This window comes from Aythya marila (assembly GCF_965140915.1).
Source record: "Aythya marila genome assembly, chromosome: 3".
NCBI classification, from domain to species: domain Eukaryota; kingdom Metazoa; phylum Chordata; class Aves; order Anseriformes; family Anatidae; genus Aythya; species Aythya marila.
Window position 1 is genome coordinate 113,748,044 of NC_139044.1, and position 27,713 is coordinate 113,775,756.

General features: G+C 35.9%; 1 protein-coding gene across 4 annotated transcripts in view; it reads right to left on the minus strand.

Annotated features, from left to right (window-relative positions):
• SUPT3H (SPT3 homolog, SAGA and STAGA complex component) overlaps positions 1 to 27,713 on the minus strand; it is a 277,708-nt gene that overhangs the window by 36,337 nt on the left and 213,658 nt on the right. For all 4 annotated transcript variants that reach the window (XM_082758111.1, XM_082758110.1, XM_082758113.1 and 1 more), the window contains 5 exons: positions 27,518 to 27,593; positions 24,806 to 24,918; positions 24,071 to 24,178; positions 23,347 to 23,535; positions 20,970 to 21,080 (listed from right to left, as the gene is read on the minus strand). In XM_082758111.1, the coding sequence (XP_082614237.1) occupies positions 20,970 to 21,080; positions 23,347 to 23,535; positions 24,071 to 24,178; positions 24,806 to 24,918; positions 27,518 to 27,593 (597 nt within the window). The remainder of the gene's footprint in view (positions 1 to 20,969; positions 21,081 to 23,346; positions 23,536 to 24,070; positions 24,179 to 24,805; positions 24,919 to 27,517; positions 27,594 to 27,713) is intronic.

Genomic DNA, 27,713 nt, shown 5'->3' on the forward strand with positions numbered 1-27,713 from the left:
ATCCTGGCAAGGTACACAAATAGGCACTTTTTGGTCTCAAAATTTCTCCTAGATCTTTGAGCCCTCTCCAAGTTGTCAAGGTTTTTACTAAAACACAAACACCAAAACTAAACACAGAAGAAAATTCTTCTCTTTCCTATTCCCCTACCTGTCTGTCCAAGGCATCAAGCCTTGCAGCTACAGCACTGTAGTGGGTTCATTGCGTTCCATTGATTTCTCAGGACTCCAAGATATTCTTTCAAAATCACTTTTTTGCAAGACACAGCCCCAGAGTCTATAAACATAGCCAATTTTCTTAATTCACAGATGAAACACTGAACATCTGGCTCTTCTGGAATAAAAATAGTTTGCTTGCACTCCATTTATCAAATGGTAACTCAGTAACTCTCTGTCATTAACTTGTCCTCTTCATTACTTTACAGTCCCCAATTAAATTTTTCTTAAAAATATTTGACAAGGAAACTAAACCCTAAATAAACTATACTTGGACAACTGGAAAGTTTAAGAGCTTGCAATGTAAATGTTCCAAATCTGCAACACACGCTACGAATGCAGAGCTCCAGCAACCTCACCTAGATCTTTGCTGTTACAAACAGCAACATCAAGGACTTCCAGGCCAAGCAACATAGTCGTATTGCCTTTGTATAGTTATACTGCACTTGGCTCCATATCTCTTCTGCCCCCTGATAAGAAGTCCAAAGACACCTAAGACAGGGCATTATTTTGTGCTTCAATTCAAACTACCTATAATGATGTGGGGGCTGCCTACAGGAATTGTGTCTTCATAGCATGAAATGGAGGGTATGTGTTGAATTCAATTGACATGTGGCTTAAAAAAGTACTTCAGTGTTCCCATGTGCAAAGCTTCCTCATGTGGTGTTAAGGACTACATGGATGAAAATATCCAAACCTGGCTATCCTGGGTTTGTACTTCTGGGAAAAGTTTCTTGCTTTGATATTACAATGTTGGGGTCAGAGTTATAATGGTAAAGTGAGAACTTCCTGTCATGTTCTTGGAGTAAACAGCAAAAAGAACTACAGCCAAAAGGTTGCTGCTGACTACAGGCAACTGAATACTGAATCAGTTTACAGTACTCAGTACATATCAGTTTAAAGTTTTGTTTTTGTTTTTGGAAAAAAAAAAAACACAAAACAAAAAAAAAATAAAAAATAAAAACAAAACAAAACAAAACAAAACAACAACAACAAAAAAAAAAAAACAAAAAAAACATTACTAGAAACTTTGAATTCCTTTTTTTTTTTTTTTTTTTTTTTAAAAGTAAAGCTTATGAAGTTGAGTATTACTTCTTTCCCCATGAAAATTAAGAAATATAAAGGGTTGCTTCAGCAACCTAAAGGAAATTGTGCTTTGATGAACTTAGAAGTGTGTAATAAATTATGGGAAGCAAATAATGCTACACATTGTAACCTTTTGCTCACAGACATCGTAGGAAGTGTTTCTTAAACTATAACACAACCGATAAAGATTCTTGGCTGAATAACTTAGGGCTGGTTACCTTTTCATGCTCCTCTGAGATTACTAATGTCAAGCTGCCAGCTCCAGAAGAATTTGGATACACTGGAGTTCATCTCTCGCCAATACCAAATTCTCTGCCTCTGTTCATTAAGGACCTTCTGGCCACCATCATCATTTAGACAACTAGCAGGGGTGTCATCTCCAATAATGCATACTTTCTATGCCTTTGTACTCAGATTACAGATGTATTTCATCTTTTCTTTCCAGGTTACAATTCTAACTGCCTTCTGTCCAGATTCTACATGTAATCTTCTTGCTGAGGAAGTTACAGAAATATTTATGAGTCTAGATTTGGAAAAACAAATCAAAACAAACAAACCACATACATTTTCTCATTTGTACCAAGACATAAGGTTCCTACAGAGGTGATTCTACCTGCCCATTGCTTTGAATCTTCCTTTCAGGTGCATAATTAGAAGCAACTTTTCACTTGCCACATTCTTCAAGACATGTCCTCCTTCCGTGCAGCAGCACGTTCATTGTCCAAATGTCAGATTTCAACCACCCCTTGCTGTGCACATACCAAACTTTCAAGTCAGCTCATCTCCTGCCTCATCATTTTGGTAGGAACAAACAGGAACAAACTTCATCACCCACCATCCATTAATTCTTGCAACTCTTTTGTGCTATGATTTCTATAGAAAAAATCTTACACAAATTTTACACAAATATTTATGTACTGAGACAACTTCCTCACAAGCTGAGCAACAGCATCTCCCCTTTACTTTCCTGTTTATCTTTTCATATCTTGATATTTGTCTTCTATATATATTGCAAAATCTATTGAGCCACAATTAACTTCTGTTTTCCATCAGTGTATTACAAATAATATACAAACACAGGAGTGATGGATCTTGACTAATGTTCTTACACTGAAAAGCATTAGTAATAAGTATTTTTCCAGTGAAATGATGATTTTCAGTTAAATGACCTTTTTTAAAATAAAATGACAAAAGTTGGCTTCTGCTATGTAAATTGAGATTCCAAATAAAAATCCTACTTTCAAGAAATGCCATCACACACTTTTAGAAATAATAATTAAAAAACAAAACAAAAAAAAAAAAAACAAAAAAACAAAAACAAAAACAATAAAGACAGTACTTTCCTGCATATCTCAGGCTAAGCATTCCAAATTACTAACCAAATTTGATAACTTGAATCTGTTTATGAAACTGTGTATCAAAATTAGTATTTTTTTATTATATGAATTGCTTTCAACATATTCTAAAGAGTTGGGATTAATAGCTTTTCATCAATTTGCTGAGCCATCCAGTTTCTCTATTTTGTATATTTTGTACTTAGTTACCTCTTTTTATTGCTTAAATATTGAGGTGGTAAATTATGGACAAAGATGGACTTCATCTATCTGGTATACTATTCAATCGCAAGCTGCTCAAAGTGGCAGGCAACAAGCATATACCTTCCACTTTTTTTTTTTTTTTTTTGGGGGGGGGGGGAAGGGGAGAGAACTCCATGCACAATGGTGAGGTTGTTTAAACTTTGTTGTTAAGAGATGCATTAAAAAAAAAAACTTTTTCTCAGAAGCACATAATCTACACGCTGAACCTACACTGTATCTTTTGATGGTAATTTATGTATTGTAACTACACACCAATTAGAACTGTAGCCTTCTTGATGGTAAATAGTAACAATCTGTCCCCTTTCTTGCAAAATAAAATAACCAAACCAAAATTAAGCTGGTGAAATTAATATGTCTCACTTCCAGGTCATTTGTATTGCAATAATTCTTCATGGAGACAACTTGCTTCCAGCAGTTTTATCACCCTCTGCAGTAAAACTAGCACATGTAGTTCTCCAGAGAGTTTTGTTTTTTTCTTTTGTCTCAATACTTTACCATCAAAAATGGTAGTCCTGTCAGCACATCACCACAGTTAAAGTCTGACCTTTGCCAGCACTCAGCCTGAAATGTTGCATTAGCACAACAGAGCATCTCCAGGCTGGATACCAGCCCCTTCCCCACCTACCTGTTGGTGTTAGGAACTCTGAAAACATTTCATAAAGTCATAGAATCATTAAGGTTGGAAAAGCCCTCCAAGATCACCTTGTCCAACAATCCCCCTACCACCAATGTCACCCACTAAACCGTGTCCCTAAGCAGCATATCCAACCTTTCCTTGAACACCCCCAGGGACAGTGACTCCACCACCTCCCTGGGCAACCCATCCCAGTGCCTGACTGCTCTTTCTGAGCAGAAATGTCTCCTCATTTCCAACCTGAACCTCCCCTGGCACAACTAGAGGCCATTCCCTCTAGTCCTATCACTAGTTAGATGTGAGAAGAGGCCGACCCCCAGCTCCCCACCCCTTCCTTTCAGGCAGTTGCAGAGAGCAATGAGGTCTGCCCTGAGCCTCCTCTTCTCCAGATCAAACATCCCCAGTGCCCACAGCCACTCCTCACAGGATTTGTGCTCCAGGCACTTCACCACCTTCGTAGCCCTGCTCTGGGCATGTTCCAACACCTCAATGTCCTTCTTGAAGTGAGGGGCCCAAAGCTGAACACAGCACTAGAGGTGCAGCCTCACCAGAGCTGAGTACAGGGGGACAATCACCTCCCTGGCCCTGCTGTCTGCACTATTTCTGATACAAGCCAGGATGCCGTCGGCCTTCTTGGCCACCTGGGCACACTGCCGGCTCATGTGCAGGTAAGCATCGACCAACACCCCCAGGTCCTTTTCCTCTGCACAGCATTTATTGTGTGATTACTTCTTTTGTGCCAGCACTGTGCCGAACTTAAAAGTTTAGCCTCTTGTTGATTCAGTGACTACTAGCAATATTGGAATTTAAATTACTTGAGATTAAAGGCACGAGATTCTTAGTCAGAGCCTTGAACTATGGAATTCATTCCATACTGGTAAAGCCGACCACAGTTTTTTAACCACTCAGGTACACACCAGGTTCAATAGCTATCTAGCAATCGAAATCTGAAGGAATCCTATTTGGCACAAGTTCTCAGGGCTTTGAAGAACAGCTCAGAATCTTCACAGAGGAGCAATAACTTACATTTTTATACATGTGCACATTAACTAATATAAAAACAGAGAAACTGAAGAGTAACACACCAAGGAAAGATCCCTCCCTATATTCTCTCTCCTATAAAAGTAACTGCCATGGCGGAAAGGGTATAATTTCTAACATTACATAACTAAAGAAATTGCTTACATAGAAGGTATCTGAATTATTTACAGTGATATAAATAGAAGCCAGAAGCTCTCAATTTAAAAGCAGGAAAATCATCCTGACTCTGAAATTTTGCTGCTGTGGAACAGTAGATACCAGGGATGTACTTGAAAGCCACTGGTTGAAGCTTCATCATAAAGTGGACATTACAGTCACAGACATTAGTACAGTAATACACAGCACTAAAAACATGACTGCTGCCTGATTAACTTTATTCTATTTCTAGATTCTTATGTCCCTTTCAAGAATTTCCCTTTACTTCATGATTTTTCTTGAGTTCTACTGACAACTCAACACTGCTCCAGTGTTGTATCCTGCTTAAACTTAATTCCTTTAAGCACCTTCCAAAAGTTTTGAATGAAGTAAATGCTACAAGGCCAGATTAAATGACCCAATTTTAATTTCGTCCCATTTTCTGCTCATTGCTAGTGCTTAAGGACCAATACCTACCTTCCCTTACTCTGACACCTACCTTTACAGTATGCACAGACACACAACTTGCACTTCTTCAGCTGCCCTATGAAAATTTATCAATATCTATGTATATTTTCAGAAATTAAACATAAAAAATCTCAAAATTTCGTTGTACCTCTTACTTAAAATATTATCTCTCTCCCCTTAACATATTTTTGTAACATTTTAACTTTCTTCTCAGCATCAGAAATGCCTGCATCTTGTCTTTTTTTTTTTTTTTTTTTTTTTTTTATCACTTCCACTACTGGTTTCTTTAAGATCACCATCGTCAGCAAAAGAATTACCCTAAATTAAATGTCCACAGAAATCAGGAAGCCAGGAAAAATCACTTTATGTACAAATAAGTATATGAAAGTCTTTCTTTTCTTAGCTTTGCTTACTAGCATAGATCCAGATAAAGATACCATACATATATATTTCTTTGCCTCTCTGTTTACTTCACTGAAAATCCTTTCCTCCCACATGCATCCTCCTTCATCTTTTTATCCTACATGCAATAAAAAGGATGTTGATAGAACAAATGAATCAAAACATATATTACTAATAACACTGAAAGCCTCAATTTAGCTTGTGCTTTTGTCAGACTGAAGGTATAGTTTAAAAATTAAGTAGATGATTGCTTTGCTGAATTGAGGTTTATACGACCTTGAAGTTAAAGTCAGAAAGCTGGAATAATGCAAAACCTCAAGGAAAACAAAAAACACAAAAACCCCAAACTAAAATTCATAAAATGTGTTTAGTTGCCTGAAGTTTGGTGCTTTCATTTGGTTCAGCTGGAGAAATATTTGCAAGTGCTAACCAGTGCGCAGTCAGGCTCAATGAAATGGGTCCGGTTTGGAGAAAAAGAGAACTTAGGTGTTGAACAGATCTTCTAGGAATCCTATCTGCAGCAGTGATGTCTTTGCTGCCTAGAGGCTTAACAGAAGGACAAGGGGAGAACAGGCATTAATGCCTCATAGGACACGAAGACAGAGAAAATCAAGCCTCATTTGTTCTACTGCTCACTAAACAACTCAGTTTTATTAGTGGTACCAAAGATTTAATTGAGAACTGAGACCTCACTGTATAGGCATGATAAATGGACAGAAACAGTATATGAAGTCCCTGTTCAAACCTCAGAAATCCTATGTCTTCTGTGTACAATACCTAGCTCCACAGGTGCCTACTTTGACTGTTATTAGAGGACTTTATGAAGGAGAGAACAGGCAACTAGAGTGGAAAATAACAGTTAATAAGAACTGCAAGAAAAATTGTTCCATTTGGTACCAGTATTCCCAGGATATATTTTATTGCTTTCCAGGATTACGGTTCTGTTCTAGAGATTTTACCTTGTGCAGGTCAGTGATGCCAGAGGTGACCAAGTGTAGAGCTTCTATCCAAGCTCAGTGCAATAGCACAAGTCTGCCTAAAATCAGTGATGAAAATAACATCTAAAATGGCTATCTTGTTCACAAGAAATTAAAAGCTCCATGTCATTTTCCTATACATTAATTCCAACTCAAACAGTTATATTACATGATCCTAAAGTTCTCATAATGTTTCATCTAGACAGTTCACATCCTGTCCTACAAAGCTGCACAGCACTGCTGCAGACTTACACAGCTGCTGCATTTCACATTTGAGCTGGCTGAGTCCCTGTTGTAGGTGAACTGACAACTGTAAGTAGTTTTAGCTCATAAAGCACTTTTAAATCATTCAGGAAGAAAAATAAGCACGAGTGAATGCTCATTATCAAGGGGAACCTGAAAGAATTGAACAGAATACAACTACAACTCCTCTTGCATTGTATAATGGTGTAAGCACATAATTTTTCCCCAAATCTAACAGACCCAAAAAATATGGTAACCACAGGGAGCTGAACTTTTATTCTCTGTAATGGTAAGTAAAAATAATAATAATAATAATAATAAAACAAACAAACAAAAAACAAAACAAAACAAAACAAACAAAAAACTTTTGTACCAGAATCTACATGCTACATGGATGCAATGTAGGGACAAAAAATACAATACAGAAAATAGTGTGAATTATTTAAGATGTGAATGTTTACTTATCTTCTCTCTGTATAGTGTCTCAGAACAGTTCATTGTTACCTTCTTTTTTCCTTAGTATCTGCTGCAAAATTATATTTGCTCACCTTACCCTTGAAACAGATATTTATGCTGCCATATTACTTTTCAGATGACCATGGGCAAAGTACCAGAAGTATATATTAGTATACATTCTCATTTATACTAAGGCCTTTTAAACCTCTTAGGAGCTATATAAGAACATACGTTTCATTTAAAACATATTGTATTCTTACCCTAGGATCCTTTTACATCAGTAGAAGTGTGTATAAAAAGCCTCTAGTACCTATTTCAATCTGGACATACAGCTAGAAAAAATAATCATATAGGGTTTATGAGAAGAAGAGTTGCTTTGTGTTATATGAGAGATGCAGTTAATTGCAAACTTCAGAGCTTACTTATTATCTTCTCACTAACAGAGCTATTTTGTTTTGTCAAGTCAGAGTATGTTTTATTATGAGACATGAAAAGTAAGAACATCTTATGCTGTGAGCTCCTATGCAGAGTAAGCTGTGGGAGTTGTTTCGTACTGCCAGTATCTCATGCAACACCACAATGGAGAAGCAATCTTCAGTGCAGTTCAGCAGACTAAATTAGTGGAGTTACTTCATGCAGTGTCTCCTGCCTCAACAGAACCACATCTATACTGCCTAAAAGTCTAGCATGCTGCTTGCAACAATTCATGTACTGTGTTGTGTAGTAAGACACTGATGTATGTGCAATCCAAGAATTTTAAATGTCCCCACAGGATATCAAATACTATCCAGACCGTTTGTAAATACTTTCCCAGTGCTCTGCAGAAAATGAGCCAGTTCTTTTCAAATCTACTTAAAAGACATTTTTGTCTTATCTAAAAATCTATGTTCCTGTTTAATAAACTCATCTGGGCAACTTACTGTTTCATCAGGATTGCAAGCGTATGCCTTCATTAATAAATTCTGCCTGAGCGTTAGGATTACCCCCAGTAGAGACAGCTGGGAAACTGCAATATAAAGTCAAGCAGCACATTTAATGACCAATGAACTTCTGGAAACTTAGTCCAAAATGATACATCATTGTGTCAGACACTCTTAAGCAATATGCAGTTTGGTCTCCCTCTTTAGAAACATGAAACCCCCGAAACCGCTACCACAAATTGTGAACCTTTTAAATTACTGCCAAGCCACCTGCTTTTCTCCAGGAAACTTCATAAAACTCTCCAAATTAGTAATGTCATTAAGTAAAGCTTACAGAACCGTTGTTATTCTGAAGGAGTATTAGCTGTTTAGTTTAAGGAAACCAGTAGGGATTTCTATCATGGAAAGAACTGTCATGCGTATTGTATAACCTATTCCAAATGAAATGCTTTAAAATTTTCTTAAATATGCTATACTTTTACATTTTAATTTTCCTGGGAGAAAACCATATAACCATGTTCTCAGGATTAAACTCATATCACGAAGAATTTAATTTAGGAGAGAATGCGAAAAGATTCTCAAACTGTTTATGTGCCTTCAAACGGCATTAAGAGATATATAAATCAAACGTCCAATTCTGCATTTTTGAATAGCACTGGAAGAAATAGTGCTCAGGACGAAGGGGAAGAGAGAGCCTGATTTCAACCTGGTCCTTTTCGTTTTTGAATGGTCCTACACAGAGCGGGTGAGGATGGATTATAGCAATGCCTTCTGTCTAGGAGTCGGCCTAAAACGTACCATCTCATCTTGGAGTAATTTATCCAATAAGATGATTTAGAGGACAGTTCAGTGGCACCATTTTTGGAAGGCAAAAGCAGAGGGGAAGGAATATAAATCAAAGGTGACTGGCAGGTAAAGGATATATGCAGCAATCAGCCAAACCATGTGCACACTGGCACAAATTCAACAAGATCATTTATAAAAATTTTAAGTCGGGAGTACACAAAAGGGGGTCTGGTGCTAACTAAATCCACAGATAGATTACACGCCACTGAAATAAACACTTCCAGATGCTGGCATACAAAAACCTTTTACAGAAAGAAATGTTTTCTTTCATAAATCTGCAAGGAGGAACCTTGGGGTGGGGGCTGGGAGGGAAGGGAGCAAGATTTCCAAACTGAGATTTGACTTCCTACTGGTTTTATAGAATCATAACTCATATATTTCAAACACCGTGTTAACACTATAGAATAACAAATAACTGCAGACAATAGCTTGAGGTATAGACAAAGACTTTACAAGTGTATAATTGTTTAATGAAATAAAATCCTTTTTTTTTGCTTTCAAAACGAGAAGAAACAAGAAAAAAGTGTCATTTTGACTTTTTATATATCAGAAACTGAATATATAACTGAAGGAAAAGTTTTCAAATGCTTTTTGACATAAATACATAATTTCATTTTTGAAAACTGATGAAAAATGAAATCCTGACTTCTTCAAAATCAGTATCAATTGATTTTGATTATCAACAGGGGCAGTATGTTATTTACAACATCCTAAATATCAGAGATTTTTCATTTGAATTGATTTCAGTCTATCTAATTTCTTTCAGGAACAGTATTCAAAAATTTGTATCACTCAAGTGCGTTAGAAAAATTTAGATGTGACATCCACACTGTGGATATTGAAACAATTATTGAAGATTGTATTGCAAATCTTTTTTCACTACTGTTTTAATCTGAAGGATGCAGAAAGAAATTCCTTTCAGTTAAGAAGAGTGACTTGCAGACCAGAAGTGAAGGTGATTTTTTTTTAAGTTTAAGGCACCTAAAACACGCATGCTTTTCAGAATTTTCTGTTCTATTTTACTTGTTTATCTCTGCAAATATCATACTGCCACACTATCTTTTATATTTTCAATGTTTCCCTCTTTTTTTTTTCCACTTTACTTGTGTGACACTTTTTAGTATCAAGCTCAGCTTTGCTGTGTCTCCAGCTAATCCTATTCCATAAATGTTGTTTTCAAGAGAAAATCAGTGGAGTTAATATAATCTTTATTGAATCGAAATTATCAAAGGCTTTGACGAATTTTAGTATTTTTCTCCCCAAAAATGGATTTAAGCATTCAGTTAAAACCTGAGCTCAGTCAGGTCCAATAATGAGCACTTTAAAACCACCAGAAGTGAAAGGTCTTTGTTTAGGACATCACTTGATCATGAAGCTATACTATTCACATGCATGTATAAAGTACTGAAGTTCACGTGGACTACTTGCATGCATTATTTAAGAACCTATAAGCATACAGACGGGACTGTGTGAGGCCCAAACCATGCAAGTCTCGAAGCACACTCTGGCATTACATGTTCTTCACACAGGGAATGTCACAAGCAGTATCATAAATGTGGCTTTGTAAATATTCATTGTTTAATGATGCTTATGCAATTTTACGGGGCTGAAATTTTTAACAAGAGAAGGTTTAGACTAGCAAGTCATTTCATGCTGAAATTACTTGGGGCCTGAAGGAGTATTTTTCCCAAAGAAGTAAATACCCAAACAAAAGTTGGTTATACCCTCTGTTCATTCATTATGCTCCATTTACACACACTTACGCTGCTGAATAATGGCCACTGTCTTCCACAGGTCTGTGCAGTATTACAGTTTACATTTATAATCTCAGTTTCTCTTTAGCTAAACATCGAAAATACTTCATTTCAGAACTGGCATAAACCAGAGGGGACAAAGAATCCGTTTTGGAAACATGTTCCTATTCTTTTTGTGCTGCTGTAGCTGACAACTTTCTTTTAAATTTCAGAGCAGAGGATGCTATCTTTTGACTAGAGTTGTTTCCCATGGTCACAAGTAGTATTTACAAATGTGTGTTATTCACCAGTTTAATCATTTCAGAAATTAATAACTGTTCATATCAAGATTTTGGGTAAACACTATATATTGATCACAGAATATTTTTGATTAACAATTTACTGCTTGTTATTCCAAGTGTTAGAAATAAAGTTGATTCAAACAATGTAAGTTCTTTAGAGAAATTGTGCTTTCATTCCTTATAAGAAATACATGACATATACATCTGATATTTTTGTGAGCACAATGGCATAATTAATATTGTTATTTAGAAAAATATTTGGATGAATATTATACTTATACCTAAATCCAGTCAAGACCACAGAACATTTTCACTGTGAGTTTACCAGAGTCAGTTTTTATATTATTCTAAAACTAACATTTTATTATTATTTTGCTTTGATTTTTTATTGTTTATTTATTTATTATTCACCAGTCTATAGAAACACTTAGCTTATTAGAATTTGGATTGGTATTGATTTTGATCTCATTTAAAATCTTAATGTTATTGAAATCACAGACGCTGCCCTGGTGTAAATTAATTAAGAGTAGAGAACCAAAGTTTCGTGAAGGAATTTCACTGCAAGGATGTATAGAAGGAAGGTATCCTGCAAAGATAGACGCACATCATGCTACAAGAAAGTGTAAATTTTCCTCAAAAAAACTTTTCACTGCATTCCTATTGTACGTTTTCTACACGTAAGAGAAACAATCCTTCTTCTCCCTTCATTCTAGGTCACACTTCAATGTACCTAATACTTAGACCACTCATCTGAATGAACCACAAAATAACCTAATCATATGGTTATATTCTCCATGTAAAGGGTTGTGACACCAACATCATTTACATGAGCTTTTGGGACAGACTGTGCTGATGCTTAACTACCAGACAGTCAGTATTATTATACTCCTCTAATATCTAGATGAATTATGAGAAAAAGAATGTGTGTAAAAGATTGATAATAGAGGTTATGTCCAAGCATTAGGCCATTCTTATCAATTAATTTTATAGCCACACAAAAATTCATCTCTGAATATGAAAAGTCCATTCATCTTAATGTAGGCATACTTCCCATTAAGTTTTGCTTGAACAAGGAAGTAAGATTTAGCCTGAAATGAATTAATGGCCACAAAATGTCTTCTTTAAGCTAAATACACAGAGTACAGAAAAATAGACTCAGGTACAACAGACGGAATTGCATCATCCCACATGATGAAGAGTTACGTATGTTCTCTTTCATGTCTTGAAAAATTACATAGTGCTATTTTAAAAATTCATTATGTATATCTCTGCTCCTTGAAAGTCTGGGCCATGCTTTAAAGTAGTCAACAATAAGCACCGCCCAATAGTGTCAAAAGAGAATATGCGGATAAAATATATGTCTAGACTACCTTAGACATGATACAATACAGAAGAATCTAGAGTACACTTGCTGCTTTCCATTGTGGCTTGCACTTGGAGACAAAACCTAACTACTCTAATTATGTTAGTCATTTTGACATAGCTATTAAGGTCAAAATAAATGCAAACGGATCATTTTCACTAGTTTAATGTTAGTTCCCATTTACCATATGATTATAAAACTTTCAAAGTGCTCTTTTTGTCCAAACCAACATCCATCAAATGCTCCTAAAGAATAAATTACACAGCCAAACTCTTCTTCCAAAACTGCCTTATTAGGAACACCTATCACCAGCTTGGATGGAAGAGCAAGGACAACCATGACAAAACAACAAAGAAAAGATGTCAGAAAATACCACTGCTGGTGCTTGACAAACACACAATAACTTTGAGAAAATAATCCCAAAAGACTATGTACTTTTTGTTACAAAATATCCTCCTATATATATATATTTTTTTTTAATCAAGGATATAATCACAATGCTGTATATGTGAGGATGGGGTTTGTAGTAGTAAATGATGAACTTTGTACTTACTATCAGGTTCTCCATTTTAGAAGTAACATTAGCATTTTGAAATGTTCTACCAAAAAAAAAAAAAAAAGTTCGTCGCATAATATCCTCCAGAAATCTAGTCATTTCTGAAAGAAAATATGCTTTCAGCTGGTAACTAAAACTAACGTGATTCTTCTCAGTTCCATTAAGTTTCAGCTACTCAAAACCAGCAAGATTCGGTGAAACCAAGTACAGAACGTGAATCACAATGGTACAACACAGCAATAGCACGGTTCTAGCATGTATGTCTCAAACTGCACCAGAACACAAAATCAGAGGCTTGCAAACCCTTGGGAACATTTTGAATATAGGTCAACGAGGGTCAATTCATTCTGAAATGTCAAAGAATGAAGCTGGCAGGAGTCCTATTAAAATCCTAGACTTTCAGGTGGAGAACCTAAAAACTGTGCAATTGCGATATTGGATGTAAGCTTCCAAATTTTCTTTCATACACCTAGAAGCATGAGTCATGGAACATCCATTATCCTATAAAGTGCTTCAGTTTCCTAACTACCAATATCAGTCAGCATGACCAGCCAGTTGACATGCAAATCCACAAGCCACATGTTCTTTGACGAATTCCATATGGCATGGGTTTCTCTCAGTCAACAGCATCCTGGGATGAATATTCAAAGAAATTTTGCTTTGTTTCTGCCCTTCCTTCTCTCTTGTCTCTCCCTCTGGTGTCAAAGACCTAAGAAACACTGCATTGTGACTCTTTCAAACAAAATTGCCAAACACAGCACATCAGATATTACCCCAGAAAAGTCAAGTAGTCAAGTGAATTTTCGAATCGATGTTAACAGGAAAAAGAAAAAAAAAAAAAACAACAACAAAAAACAACAGTTTGAGGAGTCTGTAACAATGATGTTATAAAAAGCTAAGTACCACAGCAACTATTTCTGCTACTAGTACTGTTCACCTCTATAACTGGTATAACTGAAAATACTCAATCTCTCTATGTTTTTAAAAAACATCAATCTAACAAAACTAATCATTACCTAATAGTCTTAATTTATTTATTTTGTTTTCATTCAGAACAGTTTACATTAATTCTCAGTTAGTGACATCACCGGTTCTGGGCTAAACAGTCTAAACAATCTTACTAACCCAGTAAGACTGCATTTAGGAAATGTACCTGGATTCTCATGGGAAACCAAGATACAAAGCACACCAGGACTCTACCACACTAACCTCACACAGCAATCTTAGATTCATACCCAGTAAAACACTGGATGGCAAGTACGAAATGACTCTTGGTGTATGCAGGAAGAACTCCTTTCTGATGTACTGTGAAGCTATTATTCCCAGTCAAATGAAATCTTAGTCATAATTCATTATTTTTTGCATTAGCCAAACTGCCACAAAAGCCCTTCTACCTGGAAGTCTGAAAGAAATTAGGAGATGGGAAGATGGGAAAATACAAAACCAAAATATATGCAAATAAATTACAGAAAATTAACCTCTCCTTCTTCAAGGGCTTTTTCACACAGTACCCAGCTTCAACAAATTAGTTCTCTACCCAGACATACCAGCAGACCTTTGAGTTTTCATGCAATTAAAATGACCACTGTCCCTTAATTTTTGTAGTGTTTGGTAAAAGTATAGATGGAGCACTCAGTAGCCCCCTGTAATCTATATTAAAAAACTACTTCTACAACATATAAGATTTAATGATGTTGTGGTCTGTGGCATTTGTCCAATCAAACATAGATGAGCTATATTAGCAATCTTCCAGCTGATCTTTCTATAACCATGCTTTCTATATGGGCAATTCTTCAGATCTTAGGAATAGGAACCATTTGACATAGGGTATGTATATTTCCTAGATAGTGCAAAACTTCAAAATAATTTTAGACAGAAGTCTGAGGTGTCATATTTTCTATGGTGTCATATTGAAAAACTATCAGAAGGATCTAAACCTTCCCCTGACCTTACTGAAGCCACTAGAAGGGATATTTTCAGGGACAGATATAGTAAGTGAGGGACTGGCAGTCGTCATGGGCCTGCAGCATTCAGAAAGTTAGTACTTGAACCAAAGTTGCCAGAGAATTAGTTTTCTAACTAGAAGAAAAAACATAGTTTATCAGACACTTTGAAAACATCCAAGGATGGGTGACGTGAAGAGACACTCATGAATTGCACCACAACATTACTCATAGAAAGTCTTTCCTCTTTTAAAAATAAGAGATTTGAAGAATGACAAAGGTTAATTGAATGAGCTGAGAAAACTAAACTCATTTGTTTTAATCATTTGGAGTAGTAGTGTGTAGGAAGAGTGACAATGGAGCTAAACAATGAGAACCCTAGCACTGAGAACAATCTGATGCCCTACTTGTAAGATGGCATAAGGAAGACTTGTCTTCCTGAATCCCATGTGAGGACCTGGAAGATAAGATCTGCATCAACATCAGCGAGTTACACCAGCAAAAGAGATCTGAGAGGGATCCTGGATATAAACAACTGCTTTCTTGTTTAAATCTAAAATACAAAAGTTGACTTTGGAAATTCCTGGAATGGAACCAACCTTATGAGGTCCACTCGTCTGTCTCCTCCAATATGATGCTTCAATACGATACCATGACTGATGGTGCTCAGGCAAGAATTCAGCCTGCCCATAACTGAACCTCACATTGAATGCAACCCTCCCAAAGTTAGTCCCACATCCAAAGAAATTTCTTGATGAAAAAACACTTTGCTGCCAAGACAAAATTAGAACCAACATCTATGTGTGTAAGGCTCCTGGTCCTCTGATCTAGCATACCTGGCTGCTCTGCTGTCAGCAGAACGACTGAGGAATGGAAAAACAGTCTAAGGAAAAGCTGAACAACCCACACTGCAACGAGGACTTGTAGGGTAAATACAAGAGCAGAAGAACATTCTCTTATCAGTTCAGATCCTCTTCTGAGCTGTTCCAAGGAAACAAGTGAATTTTATTCAGAGAAGCAGAATCAAGGTCCATGCATCAGAGTCTCTATAGGAAGTGATTCAAATAACCTTTGGAGAGTATCTGGATCAAATATGAATGAACCATCGCTCATGACCGTGTTATTAATGTCTTAAAGAAGGGCAGGTCTCTTCTGGTAAGCCACACAGGAGAACAAAGGTAGAGCTTTTTCACATTTTTGGAGCCTGATGTTGAACCTTGAGAATGTTTTTGCAGTCCTGTAAGGGTCTTGCCACTGATGAGGGTGACCTTCCAACAGGGCAGAAATTAGCTTTAGTCTAAGAACTGCAGAGTCCTGGCTTGTCAGAGCTGAGATTCCCCTCCTTCAAGACATGGGACTTAACCTGGGAGTGTGACACAGCTTAATGCTGCCCTTAAAGACGGCACGGTCACATAATAAAAAATGGAAAATAAAAAATATTGGCAGGATAAAGTCAGGTCACAAGTGAAAAAGGATGTAAAAATGCCAGAAGAGTACAATAAAGCAGCCTGCTTGCTGCTCCACTTTCAGAAACAGTAAACAGGTGAGGAAAAAAAAAAAAAAAAAGGAAGATTCAAGCCTACATGTATGGCAGAGAAAAAACAAAAGACTGGTATTGACAAAATCTGCATGTTTATAGAAAGGCTGTGAGAATGGTATCTGCTTTAGGATTGAAATGCTATCATCTGAATAGAATTTTTCATATAGAACACTGATTTTTTAGTCTCTCACAATGTTAAATCAAGATGTATTATCAGATATTTTGCAGAACGAGATTTTTAAAGTTTTTTCTCCAGATGTACTGAGATTTAAACTAAATTAATTTGCACTGATGATAAAGTCTTTCTAAAACCAATTTTGTTAAATCATAAACACTAAAAATGATACACAGTGAATTTCAGGGAGACCACTGAATGCCTCACTTTAGGCAGCATGGCAAAAAGCCAAAAGCCAACTCTACTTAAATTAAAAATAATCTCCCAAATGAAAATGCCTCATATGACTGGCTGCAATGAGATAGGAATTATTTAAAATGAAGAAATAGTCTTGGGCTGTCCATTATTTCTTACTAACTTAAAGTGAGGGTAAGGATCTTCTGTAAATCCTCCTTAATGTTGAATAGATATACATCTAAGAATTTTTCAGAATAACATACTTCTTGTTTTAAGAAAATTGTTGTCGAATGCTTTGGGTAACTTATTTTGCCCAATAATCCTGTTATGAGACTTTCTGTATGTTCCTTAACTTATTAAGTTATTTCAGGTTATTGTGTTCACAGTCAGGATTCTAGGACTGATTATACATTCTCCCTGTAAAAAAAACATATTTGCACTTCTTTTTTTCTTCTTACCGATCTCAGAAAACTTAGTGTGAAATATCTGTACATGAAGAAAAATCTCACAACAGACTCTGTGAGGGAACCTATTAATTACAAATTCTCATGTGGAAGAAAGATAAGCAGGCTTATGAGAAATCGAAGAAAATATGGTTAAAAAAATAAATATAAATATAAAAAATAATAATAAAAAAATATTACTAACTTGTCTACATGATTTTAGGGTTAGTTTTTAGGGTGGAAACAGCTGAAAGCCTGACTTCACTGAATCTAACGACACATAGCTATTGATGAAAACTCAATATTTCTCTTAATCATTTAGTAGATGAATGCCAGTCTGACTCAACAAGTGTTAAATTCAGTCTTATTTACTGAAAGTCAGCTTCACCGAATGAAATTTCTTTATATTTCCATAATAAAAAATATTTTGGCAGACATGTCATTGCCTTATCATAATAATCCTATAAATTTATCTCTGGACAAACTCTGGTGCCAAACAATTATAATCCTCACTGTCAAACAGAAAACAGAGGTAGAAAGATCTAGATTTGTAATAGGCACCGTTGGTTTGGAGTCGCGGTTTAAGACCTGTAAGAACTCATTTTTTTGAGGATACTGAGAACTTGAAGCATCCAGAACAAATGCAAGTGACCGTTTGTAAAGTTAGGCTTTAAAGGTTTTAGACTAAATTCCACTCTAGGTATTATGCCTGATGCCACAATAATGCCACATAAGTCATGAATGCCACTGTCAGAAATCAATTCTAGCTTTCCTGACGCTGGGTGGAATCTTTCCATATTCTAATATCTCTAGAATAACTTCTCTTCTTGTTTTTCCTGTTTACTTCTTGCCCTCTCAAAACAGTAGCAAGAGAACTATCGGGTAATACTAAAGATCCAGATACCTAAGCTTAGAGATATTATGGGATGTCTTAAATAAGGCACCTGCAGCTGCCTAATGGATATGACAAGCATTGTGAAGAAGGTCCTCCTGGGCTAAAAATGCAAACCATACAAGTTATTCCAGCATTTGTCTTTAAGCAACCAAATCAAGTCTGATGAGTCTACCTCAGATAGTGCTCAGACATCACCCTGAAGGGCTCTCAGAAAAAGTCAGAATCCGAGAAGAAAACCATCAAGTTTTGTTGAGGCAAAAACTGGCTCCAGCTCCCTCCTCTCATTTCACTGTTGAGCACCTTTGCGCTCAACAGTGAAATGGGGAAAAGACTTCAGAAACAATTAACAATGGCAACTTGAGTCTACACAATGCAGTTACGAAGGTGTGCCTTCAAACACTCATTTGTGTGTACTTCAGCATAGTCAAGTTTTGCAACCTAAGTTTAAATAATCTCATGGCTTCAGCCATTTCTACAAGCAGATGTTTATCTGTATTGGTAATATTCTGAGCTTAAGTCCACTTTCAGAAAGCGAATTACCAAGGTTCAGATAATTACTACTGGTTCTGACCAGTTCTGAAGTATCCTACTAAATCCTCTTCATGATGGGAAAATTAGGGATCCTATGCTGATTCTACAATTCTTCTGAAATAAACCTCTCAAGCCAAGATGCTCATCAAAGTCACCTTTTACAGAGTCAAAAAATATTAGAATTATCTAATAAATCTGATTTAACAATAGAATTCAGAGGATAAAACACAATGGATAAAAGACAGAGGATTAAACACAACGGCATACTTCTCATTTACATGCTAATTGGGAAAATATGGGACAGGATGGACACCAGCATGAACTGTGGTTGTGTTCCAGCTCTTGCAAACACCAAACCTGCAGTTTGTTAAGTGTCACAAGAAGTGCACCGAGTAAAGCCACTTTTCCTCCTGGTTCTGTCATCAAGTCTACGAGGTCACGCAAATATATAAAGAAAGTATTGTGAAGGCAGTGGCAATTGGAGAAAGTAGAAGTTAGTTCAAAAGAAATGCTGCCGCAGCACTGCTCAAAATGGCTAGGTAGAGTATTTTTTAAATCAACAGTGAGAGTCTGGCAATAGGAAAATGTAGGGTCAAAGGAAGCATCTGTCTGTGTTCACGCTTTCTGCATTTGTAACGAACTTATGGGAAGTTTGGGGTAGTTACTTTTTGGACAGCTGTGATTGATAGCAGTGAAAAGAAAAATGGGCAAATCAGCAGATCTAAATGCATACACTATAATATCTTTCATAATGCTCTTCCTGATTTTTTTTTTAATAAAAAAAAAAAAAAAAAAAAGAACAGTATTACAGCTCTACAACATCTGTATGCATCTACAAGATTATCCATGATTTCTTGTCTCTTGGCTTGTTTAGAAGGAACAAGATTTAATCATCATATTAACCATGCTGACAGTGGATAGTGTCAACAAGTAAAATTGTTCAGTTAGCTGTATAGTTTGGGAAATTCATAAGTTAGCAGGACACTGAAAAAAATAGAGTATTTTACTATATCTTGTGGTTGCAAAGCAATCATAGTTTGGTTAATAACTAAGCTGCCTTTTAGTGATAGTTGGAGGAGGAAGACTTACCTTTCTGTAATTGTTTATAAGAGTTCTTTCCAAATAAAATAAAACCAAATATATTTGCTTTCAGAAGCTATAACCATGTTCTTTGCTTTATCTCTTGCAAACTTCTGCTAAAAGCTCTTTTCTATTTTGGATTAGAAATTCTATTGTACGCTTCACGTGATATTAGTCTGGCATTTGTGAGTGGCAAAGGAGAGGTAAAATTATGTAAAGAGAATAATATCCCAAACATCTAGTTCCGTTCATAAAAGTATTGCCCTTAGTTTTAACACTAAGAAAATTATAACTTCACATGCTCTTTTACTTTTTTTTCTGTTCCTAGCTTTTGAGGTCAAGTACTACTGTTTCCTTGATGTTTATGCTCCTCCATATAATTTTCATGGAGATGAATTTCCTCCAGATTCAGAATAATTTTTCTTTTCTAAAACCTCTGCAAAAATTGAAAATTTCTTCCTAATTTTTCAAAGCTGAGATCAAGTATGTTTTTTCTATAATAATTTCTTTGACTTTCATTCTTTTCTAAATGCATTTTTTAAGCTAAATAACAATATATGCCACATAAAACAATAGTTCATAGAAAAATAACCCCAATTTATGACATCAGAGACTTACATTTTTTTATCAGGTGAGAAATTTAAATAAAGAATTTGTTTGACATCTCTGGACAATGGAATTGCCATTTGCATAGAAAAAATGATGGCAAAACCTCATAACCCATCAGTGTTTTACCACAAGCTCAGTTCTATTACATTTTAGTTGAGGTTCAAAGTTGTCTAAAAAACCAATCTCTTCTTTCTCCAACCCTAAATGTGTCACTTGAGAGTTCAGCTTCCAATAGGAGCAGTATCTAACACACAACTAATTTTAGAATATAAAGTGCTCCTCACCATATTGGAATACATATAATTTAAAATAACTGTAAACCTAAACTTTGCAAAAACAGAAAATTCAAGCACTAACAAAAAAGCATAATTTGTAATTGAAAGAAAATAATATTTAAAAGAAAAAAAAACTTTTTTGTCTTTCCAAAAAGAGACAGAAATTACTAAGTTTTATTTCCCAAGAGCATTATGCCACTTTTATAAAGAAAATTACAGTCACCACAAATTGCTCTCAACAATTCCAAAGCTTCTTCATTTGACCACTTGAAAATCAAAGTTCTTTAAGATTATAAATATAACTTTTTATAACTCTGTTATTACGTACTGTGAATGGGGAAAGGGGGCCAATCTTGTGGCCATAGCGTCGAATGGCCTCTCTGATGTGGCTGGGCTGGATGGCATCGCTTTGAGCCTCTATACCACAGGCTGCAGTGCTCTGCAACAGAAAAACACATAAATTGTTACTAAATCAAAAACACACAACAGACCTACAGTGCATAAAGTATGAAAATAAACCTTTATAAAATGGACCAATTTTTTTTTCCTGAGGATACACATCATTGCTGCCACACACTACATTAGAGAAAAAAAGCTATTAACAAATCAAAGAGGACTTTTACATGAACTTTGCTTAAGAGACCCAAAGAACACCATATTTGTCCTCTTAAATCTTTCACCTAGTGCTGCTGTATGTTGCAATTGAAAAGAGCAGCAAATGTTCTAACTAAAATGAAAGGGTCATATAAGTCATACTGCAATAACCACAGAAACTATTTTTAAAACATTTCAGGCTTTCATTATGATGTCAAGGGGTGGGGAAAATATTGAACAAGTACCCAAAGTGGAAAGCAATTTGACACCAAAATCACCATTGAGTAATATCAGATTGAAATTTGAAGATGAAACATGTGACGTTATGATGTTAGAGGGATGAAAAAATATTTTAATTATCTCAAACTGGAATGTTTTCAAATTTTAAATAATTTTTTGGGGGGTGATGAGCCCTGAATGGGAAAAATAAGATTTCACTGCTACCAGTTCACTGATTTTACAAAAGCATCCCCAAGATTTTAAAATAAAAAGTTCCTTTTTTCTCCTTTCTAGTCAAATGGTAATGTTCATTTAGGCTTCATCCAGACATGGCTGTTTGCCAGAATTCAGGTGACTTACCAGAATGATGTCTGCTTGGTAATAAATTCATGAAAATAGTATTAGTGAATGCACCAAGAACAAAAACTTACATTATACACTGAAATTAAATGTACACATGTACCAGCTTTCCCCATATATTTTACACTACATATTAATGCTTTAAAACTTGGGGTATTTTTTACAAAAGAAATTTCTAGAGTGCCGAGTCCACTGAAACCTACGTACCTACGTACAGAATTATTCATAATAAGATGGTGGATTCTTCCCTGTTGATTGACATTTGTAACGGAATGCGAAACTCAAATATTTTTTGCTGGAATGGGCCTTCGTGGACTAAAAATAACATTCTCCACCAAATTAACTCATTTGTCTCAATGCCTCAGTTATATCTAGTACATACCTAACCAAATTGGATATGTCATGGGAACATTTAATTAAAATTGTGCACTTCTTAGAGTTTAATTATTTTAAAAGGCATTAAGATAAACAACAGAAATTTAAAATAAACTCACAAAACTAGTGAAATACAATGTATCAAAAATTTAATCCCCATCTACAATTTTGTTTCTAGGAATAATAATGGAAATTGCCTAGAGAAGCAAAACATATACAAATACAAAACAAAAAAGAGGAAGAGGAGAAAGCAGTCTAAATGTCTTCAGAAAGATTTTAGGATTCACTAAAGGCTTTCTAAATACAATGTAAGAGCAGCAGAGACAGGAATTATCTAAGGCCCTGATGACACCTGAAGGAGAAAAATAAATCCTTTTCTAACTGTCAGTATAAAAATTACTAGTAAAATTCCGTGAAAAATAAGTATTGATTGTAAAAGAATAACACACATGAAAAAATCATAAGTCATTCCATTGTTGTGCAGCAAAACGATTGCTGCCATCACATTTCTTTCTTTAAAAGAAAAAAAAAAAAAAAGCTCTAAGTGGTTAACACAGAGCTTCCTAACCAGTTTATTTAATCAAATCTATTTCCCCTGTGGTTTTAAGGTACATATAGACATAGACATAGAATACCAAGGACCTACAACAGAAGACAGGAATTGTAATATTTACTTTTCATACACCGAATGTGAGACGTCCATATTTTATGCAAAGTTAACAAATATTTAGATTGAATGCAACCAATTGGCATAAAAATATAGGTGATCAGGCAAAGCTGTCATAGGCAAAGGAAGCAGCTGCCTAAGGCTGCAGAGAGCAAGACAATCGGAACAACCTCTGCCTACTTTGCTTATACCTTGAGCCTCAAAACCTACTCTAGCTGCAACTGTCAGAGAAGGGGTTGGTTATCTGGAGTGGTGTCTACTGCTGCAGCTGTAGAGGAACAGCTTGTCTTAGAAACAGCAACTGTCACCTCAACAAAACACAGAGTAGTCTTAGCTAAGTTCTGGCCAAAAAAATATTGAACATGTTTGCCCATACTATAACATCAGTAGTTAACATGCAATGTAGCTTAAAATCAATGTGAATTAATATTTAAAATGATACACATCATATCCTCAAGATGTTTTGGTTTCTTACTTCTGCACCAAATACCTTTTTTCTTTTCCTTTGTTTGGATTTGGTAGAGTCCTGTCCTATTCCTCCATTCCCCAGGGCTCCTGATGGTGTTTTCCCAAGATGTTGCTGTCCTGCTGGAGCTGGGGGGGTAGGCGTAGGGGGTGGTGTGTTTTCAGGAGAATCAAGACTGGTCTTCACACTTGTAGCCTGCCCTAAAAGATGTGGCTATCAAAACAAGATGTCAAACAGCTGTTATATAATCAAATCACAAAATAGAGTTATTGTCTTCTTAGATTTACTCTTAGAAGAGATGCAATGAAGCATTAAGTTAACTAATTCTAGCAACTACTGTAATGTCTATATCGCAGCAATGCATGCCATACAGCACCTATTGTACTGTCACCTGTTGTACTTGTCACCTACTGCTGACAAGTATGGGTGTGAACTTTAATGTCCCAATCTGCAACAGAGAGAGAAGGAATTTCCACCCAAGGAAAGAGAAGTTACATTTAAATGTAAAGATGCTGCTAAGAATTTAATTTTTGGAGCTATAATTTAATGTCTTTCCTATTACATCTGTAACTTCAATGTTAGTAAACTCCATAATAGAAGACCATACCAAAACTAGATTTCAAGATAACCTACACTGAATGCAACAGACTACCAAACACACGTAATACTAAAATACAAAATGCATTTATTCTCTCACCCCCGCAATAATAATAACATGTATATAAATACATGAGAAATCAACATTTACCTCAGTTGAGTTGTGATACTGTATGAAGGTGGCAGATATGGCATGACTGAAGGGGTCACCAGCCTTAGGAACCATGTCCTGTTTAACCAGAAGGGCCATGTCTACCAACTGCAGGAGGAAAAAGAGCTAATATTAAATAGGTAGGCTTACTGACGTGGTACTCACTATGAATGCAACTATAACAAAGAAGAGAGGTAGGAGTTGTGGGTTGAGGCACATTATTCTTAGTATTTCTCAGTAGAAAACAAGATTACAGAGATATTTTAGCCTAAGGAACTGTCCTTTTCCACTTTTGTAAATATATGGAGTAATTTATCTACCCAAGAGGGCTTGGCTTGGCACTAAGGTAACATTTTGTTTTCCAGGAAATCCTGCTTTTTAATCCAATTGTGCAATAGGGTTTAATGAACCTCAGCGCACTGCCAAAGGTCACATAGCAAAGTATGTGGTTTCAGTTTGGACTTGAATAAAGTTCGTGCTGGACTCCGCTCCCTTCTGTAAGCATTAGAAAACATTTCTGTTTGCGCATCAGATGGATGAATATGGTATAGCACTCATCTGTCATATAGTAAATTGAAAGACAGATAGGAATTCTATTAACTTCGTTAGCTGAAGTAGTGACTATTTGCTTCCAAAGGTGCCTACAACACAGTCACCTGAGTTTGAAGTATGTCCAAGAGTTACCAATTCATACTGTTTTAACTAGAGTTCAACCTGTAGGGTATACTTCCTTACCTGTGCCACAGTCTCATATGCTAAATACGCCAAAATCTCCATTGCAACTGCATTTGGCTTTATTTCCATACTGCTACAATCCAACCAGTCACGAAACTTGGATGCTTTTTTTGCTGTCAGTTCAAATCATAAGGGAAAAAGAAAATGTTAGCAACAGGGAGGCAAAATAAAGCATTTTTCCGGTCACAGAAAATACTGCCAATGTTAAACATGGAGTGTTAATGCAGTTTGATCGGCCAGGGAAGGAATTCAAAATGGAAGTACCGAGGAAAGTTGATTATTTCATACATAACATCTTGGAAACCCATGAACAGCATGGAGGAAAGAGAAAAATAGAGATGATCGATCACACAAGAGATTTCAGAACAAGGAAGAGTCTACATCAGAGGACAGTAGATAGGACAAATCTGATCTTGAATGTACTGAATGGTAAATAGGATTGCGTCACATTTTTGATGAATGACAGAAAAAGGCACTAGAACACAAATCTGAGGCTTGGAACCCAGATAAAATTATATAATTGAGTTAACAACAGCAAAGACAAATAAAGAAGGACAGAAGAAGAACTGGGAAGTTCTGTGTTAACAGTGTAGGGATTAGGTGCTGACAAGCCAGCCAAAATGATTTGTAGAGGAGTGTTTTTAAAATGTGTGTTGGATATAAAGACATAAGGATAGATGTAGATCTGCAAATGATCAGCATTCAGACAAGAACTTCACACTGCTAATGGATGAGGTCACTTAGGAGAAAGTACAGAGAAAAATATGGAACAAAGAAACATGAGAGACTTGCTGAGAGAGTAAAAGGAAGAACAAGAGATGTGAAAATGGAACAGAAAAACCATCATGGAAATTCACAGAAGAACCAAAAAAAAAGGATGATCTTACTTAAGGCAGGGGCAGACAAGCTGATCACAGAAAGAAACCAGTTATACAGTGGTCTTAATGAGAGCTGTTTGTGAAGACAGGACAAACAAAATGTAGTAAATACAAGCTGGGAGAACCATTTGAAACAGTTTCTTTAAAGGAAGCCTTCATTGAAGAATAAAAAGCAGAAAACCAAATGTCAATAATAATTATTTTTTAGGAGGAAATGAGATCCTATGGTGCTTGATCCTTTGATGGACCTTTCCTTTTGCCTGTCTTTAAAACCACACAGAAATATGTGGTGCTGTAATTAGGAATATATATTGTGAGAACAGATCTCTTGGAGTCCCGGATTTGTGATCCAGTTCTCATGGGTTTATATAACAATAAAAAGGATTTGTTACTTTAGACAATATTTTTTTTTATTGATAAATTAAACTTTTAATAGAATAATGAGAAAATAAGCATAAATCATCTTTGTGTTAGTTTTGAACGAATGTTCTGCATGGCCTTTAGAATGTGCTATCTAGTTGAGTTCAAATTATGTAATTAAATTTGTGAGTGAGTCTCTTTTTCTACTATTTTCTAAGCACTGTAATTAACATGAATTAATGACATTAAATGTCAGTGAAAAAGAATTGTATAGACACAGTTATTTAAAAGCACTACGAAAACACTATCAAGGGTGTTTTTATAGATCACAGTCCACTGGTCAGCAACTTTTGATGTGATTTTGCAAATTTAAGATTTGTATTTGTTCTGTCTCTAGATGACAATGTTCAGGTTTTAAAAACGACTCTATCACAAACTTCTCATTTGCTGAAGTCACCCTAATCTGAGCTATCATTGATCTAATGGCTCACAGATGTATGATGCCAAATTATAACTAAGCTTACAAAACATACTGAATTAGGAAAAGAAATGCTTACAAAACATGTTTTCTAACATTTGCTGACACAGAACAGTATTTCGAATGTGTCATTTATTTGCCATAAATGACTCACTCTTTTTCGAATTTAAGTGTCCTGCTAGGAAGAACAAGATAAGGTCTCTCATTTAAAGACACCATTGTGTTCTAGTCTGTGTTGTAGGATCATGTGCTGTTTTGTCATGACTTTTACTGGCTCCCTCACCTCACTTTCTCTGACATTTGACCTAAAACCTTAGTCATCACTTAACCGCTTCTGTAATGATGTTTTGCTACATGATCAAGCCCATTAATTTACAGCTCATTATAGTTGTGGCCCACAAGTACTTCTAGTAAGTTGGTTTTCAGTGCTAGTAAAGCCCTAATTCTGTCATCATGTTATTAGTGTTGGAATGGCGTATACTGATGAATTTGGCTAATGTTGAATAAATTCCACAGCAGGAGCTTACAGCTTAAAATAGAAAAAGACTCTTTAGTAAGTTCTTTGTGTCTCTGCGGATACAAAAATAAAAGCAAAACTTGCTGCTCTTCCCTAATTTTAGATGCATTCCTAAGAACCTGCAACCATGAAACTTTATTAATGTGCTGACTGTAACAACACCATGACAGACTTCAGGCAAGTACGGGTGTTTTAATCCATTAACTCTTTACAAGTTCTATCTTTGCAGCAGTCCCCACCAGCACAGTATTTGAGCACACAGAAAGCCTGGTAACTAGTCAAATAAAATACTCTGCCAAACAGCCTAAAAACTATGCTAAATTAACCGGTCCCAGGAGCTATGAGGACAAAGAATTTAAAGTTTTGTTATTGTGGATGAAACAAAAGTGCTTTCAAAGAATATGAGGTTCTGCTGTGTTCTCTATTACATGAAATAATAATTTAACATCTTATTACAATACAGACGTTATAATACTTACAAAAACTCAATTGCCGACTTTCACAAAATTCTGCATACTGGACTGAGTCCATCATTCGTGTTTGTCTTTCTGCTCTCTGACAAAAGAGTAGAAGTACATGATGTACCTTATTCCAGCAAGAACTGCATTCACAACAGAAATTATAGCAGCACAGCACAGCACCCCTGCCATAACCTTCAACTAACCCCCACCCCCC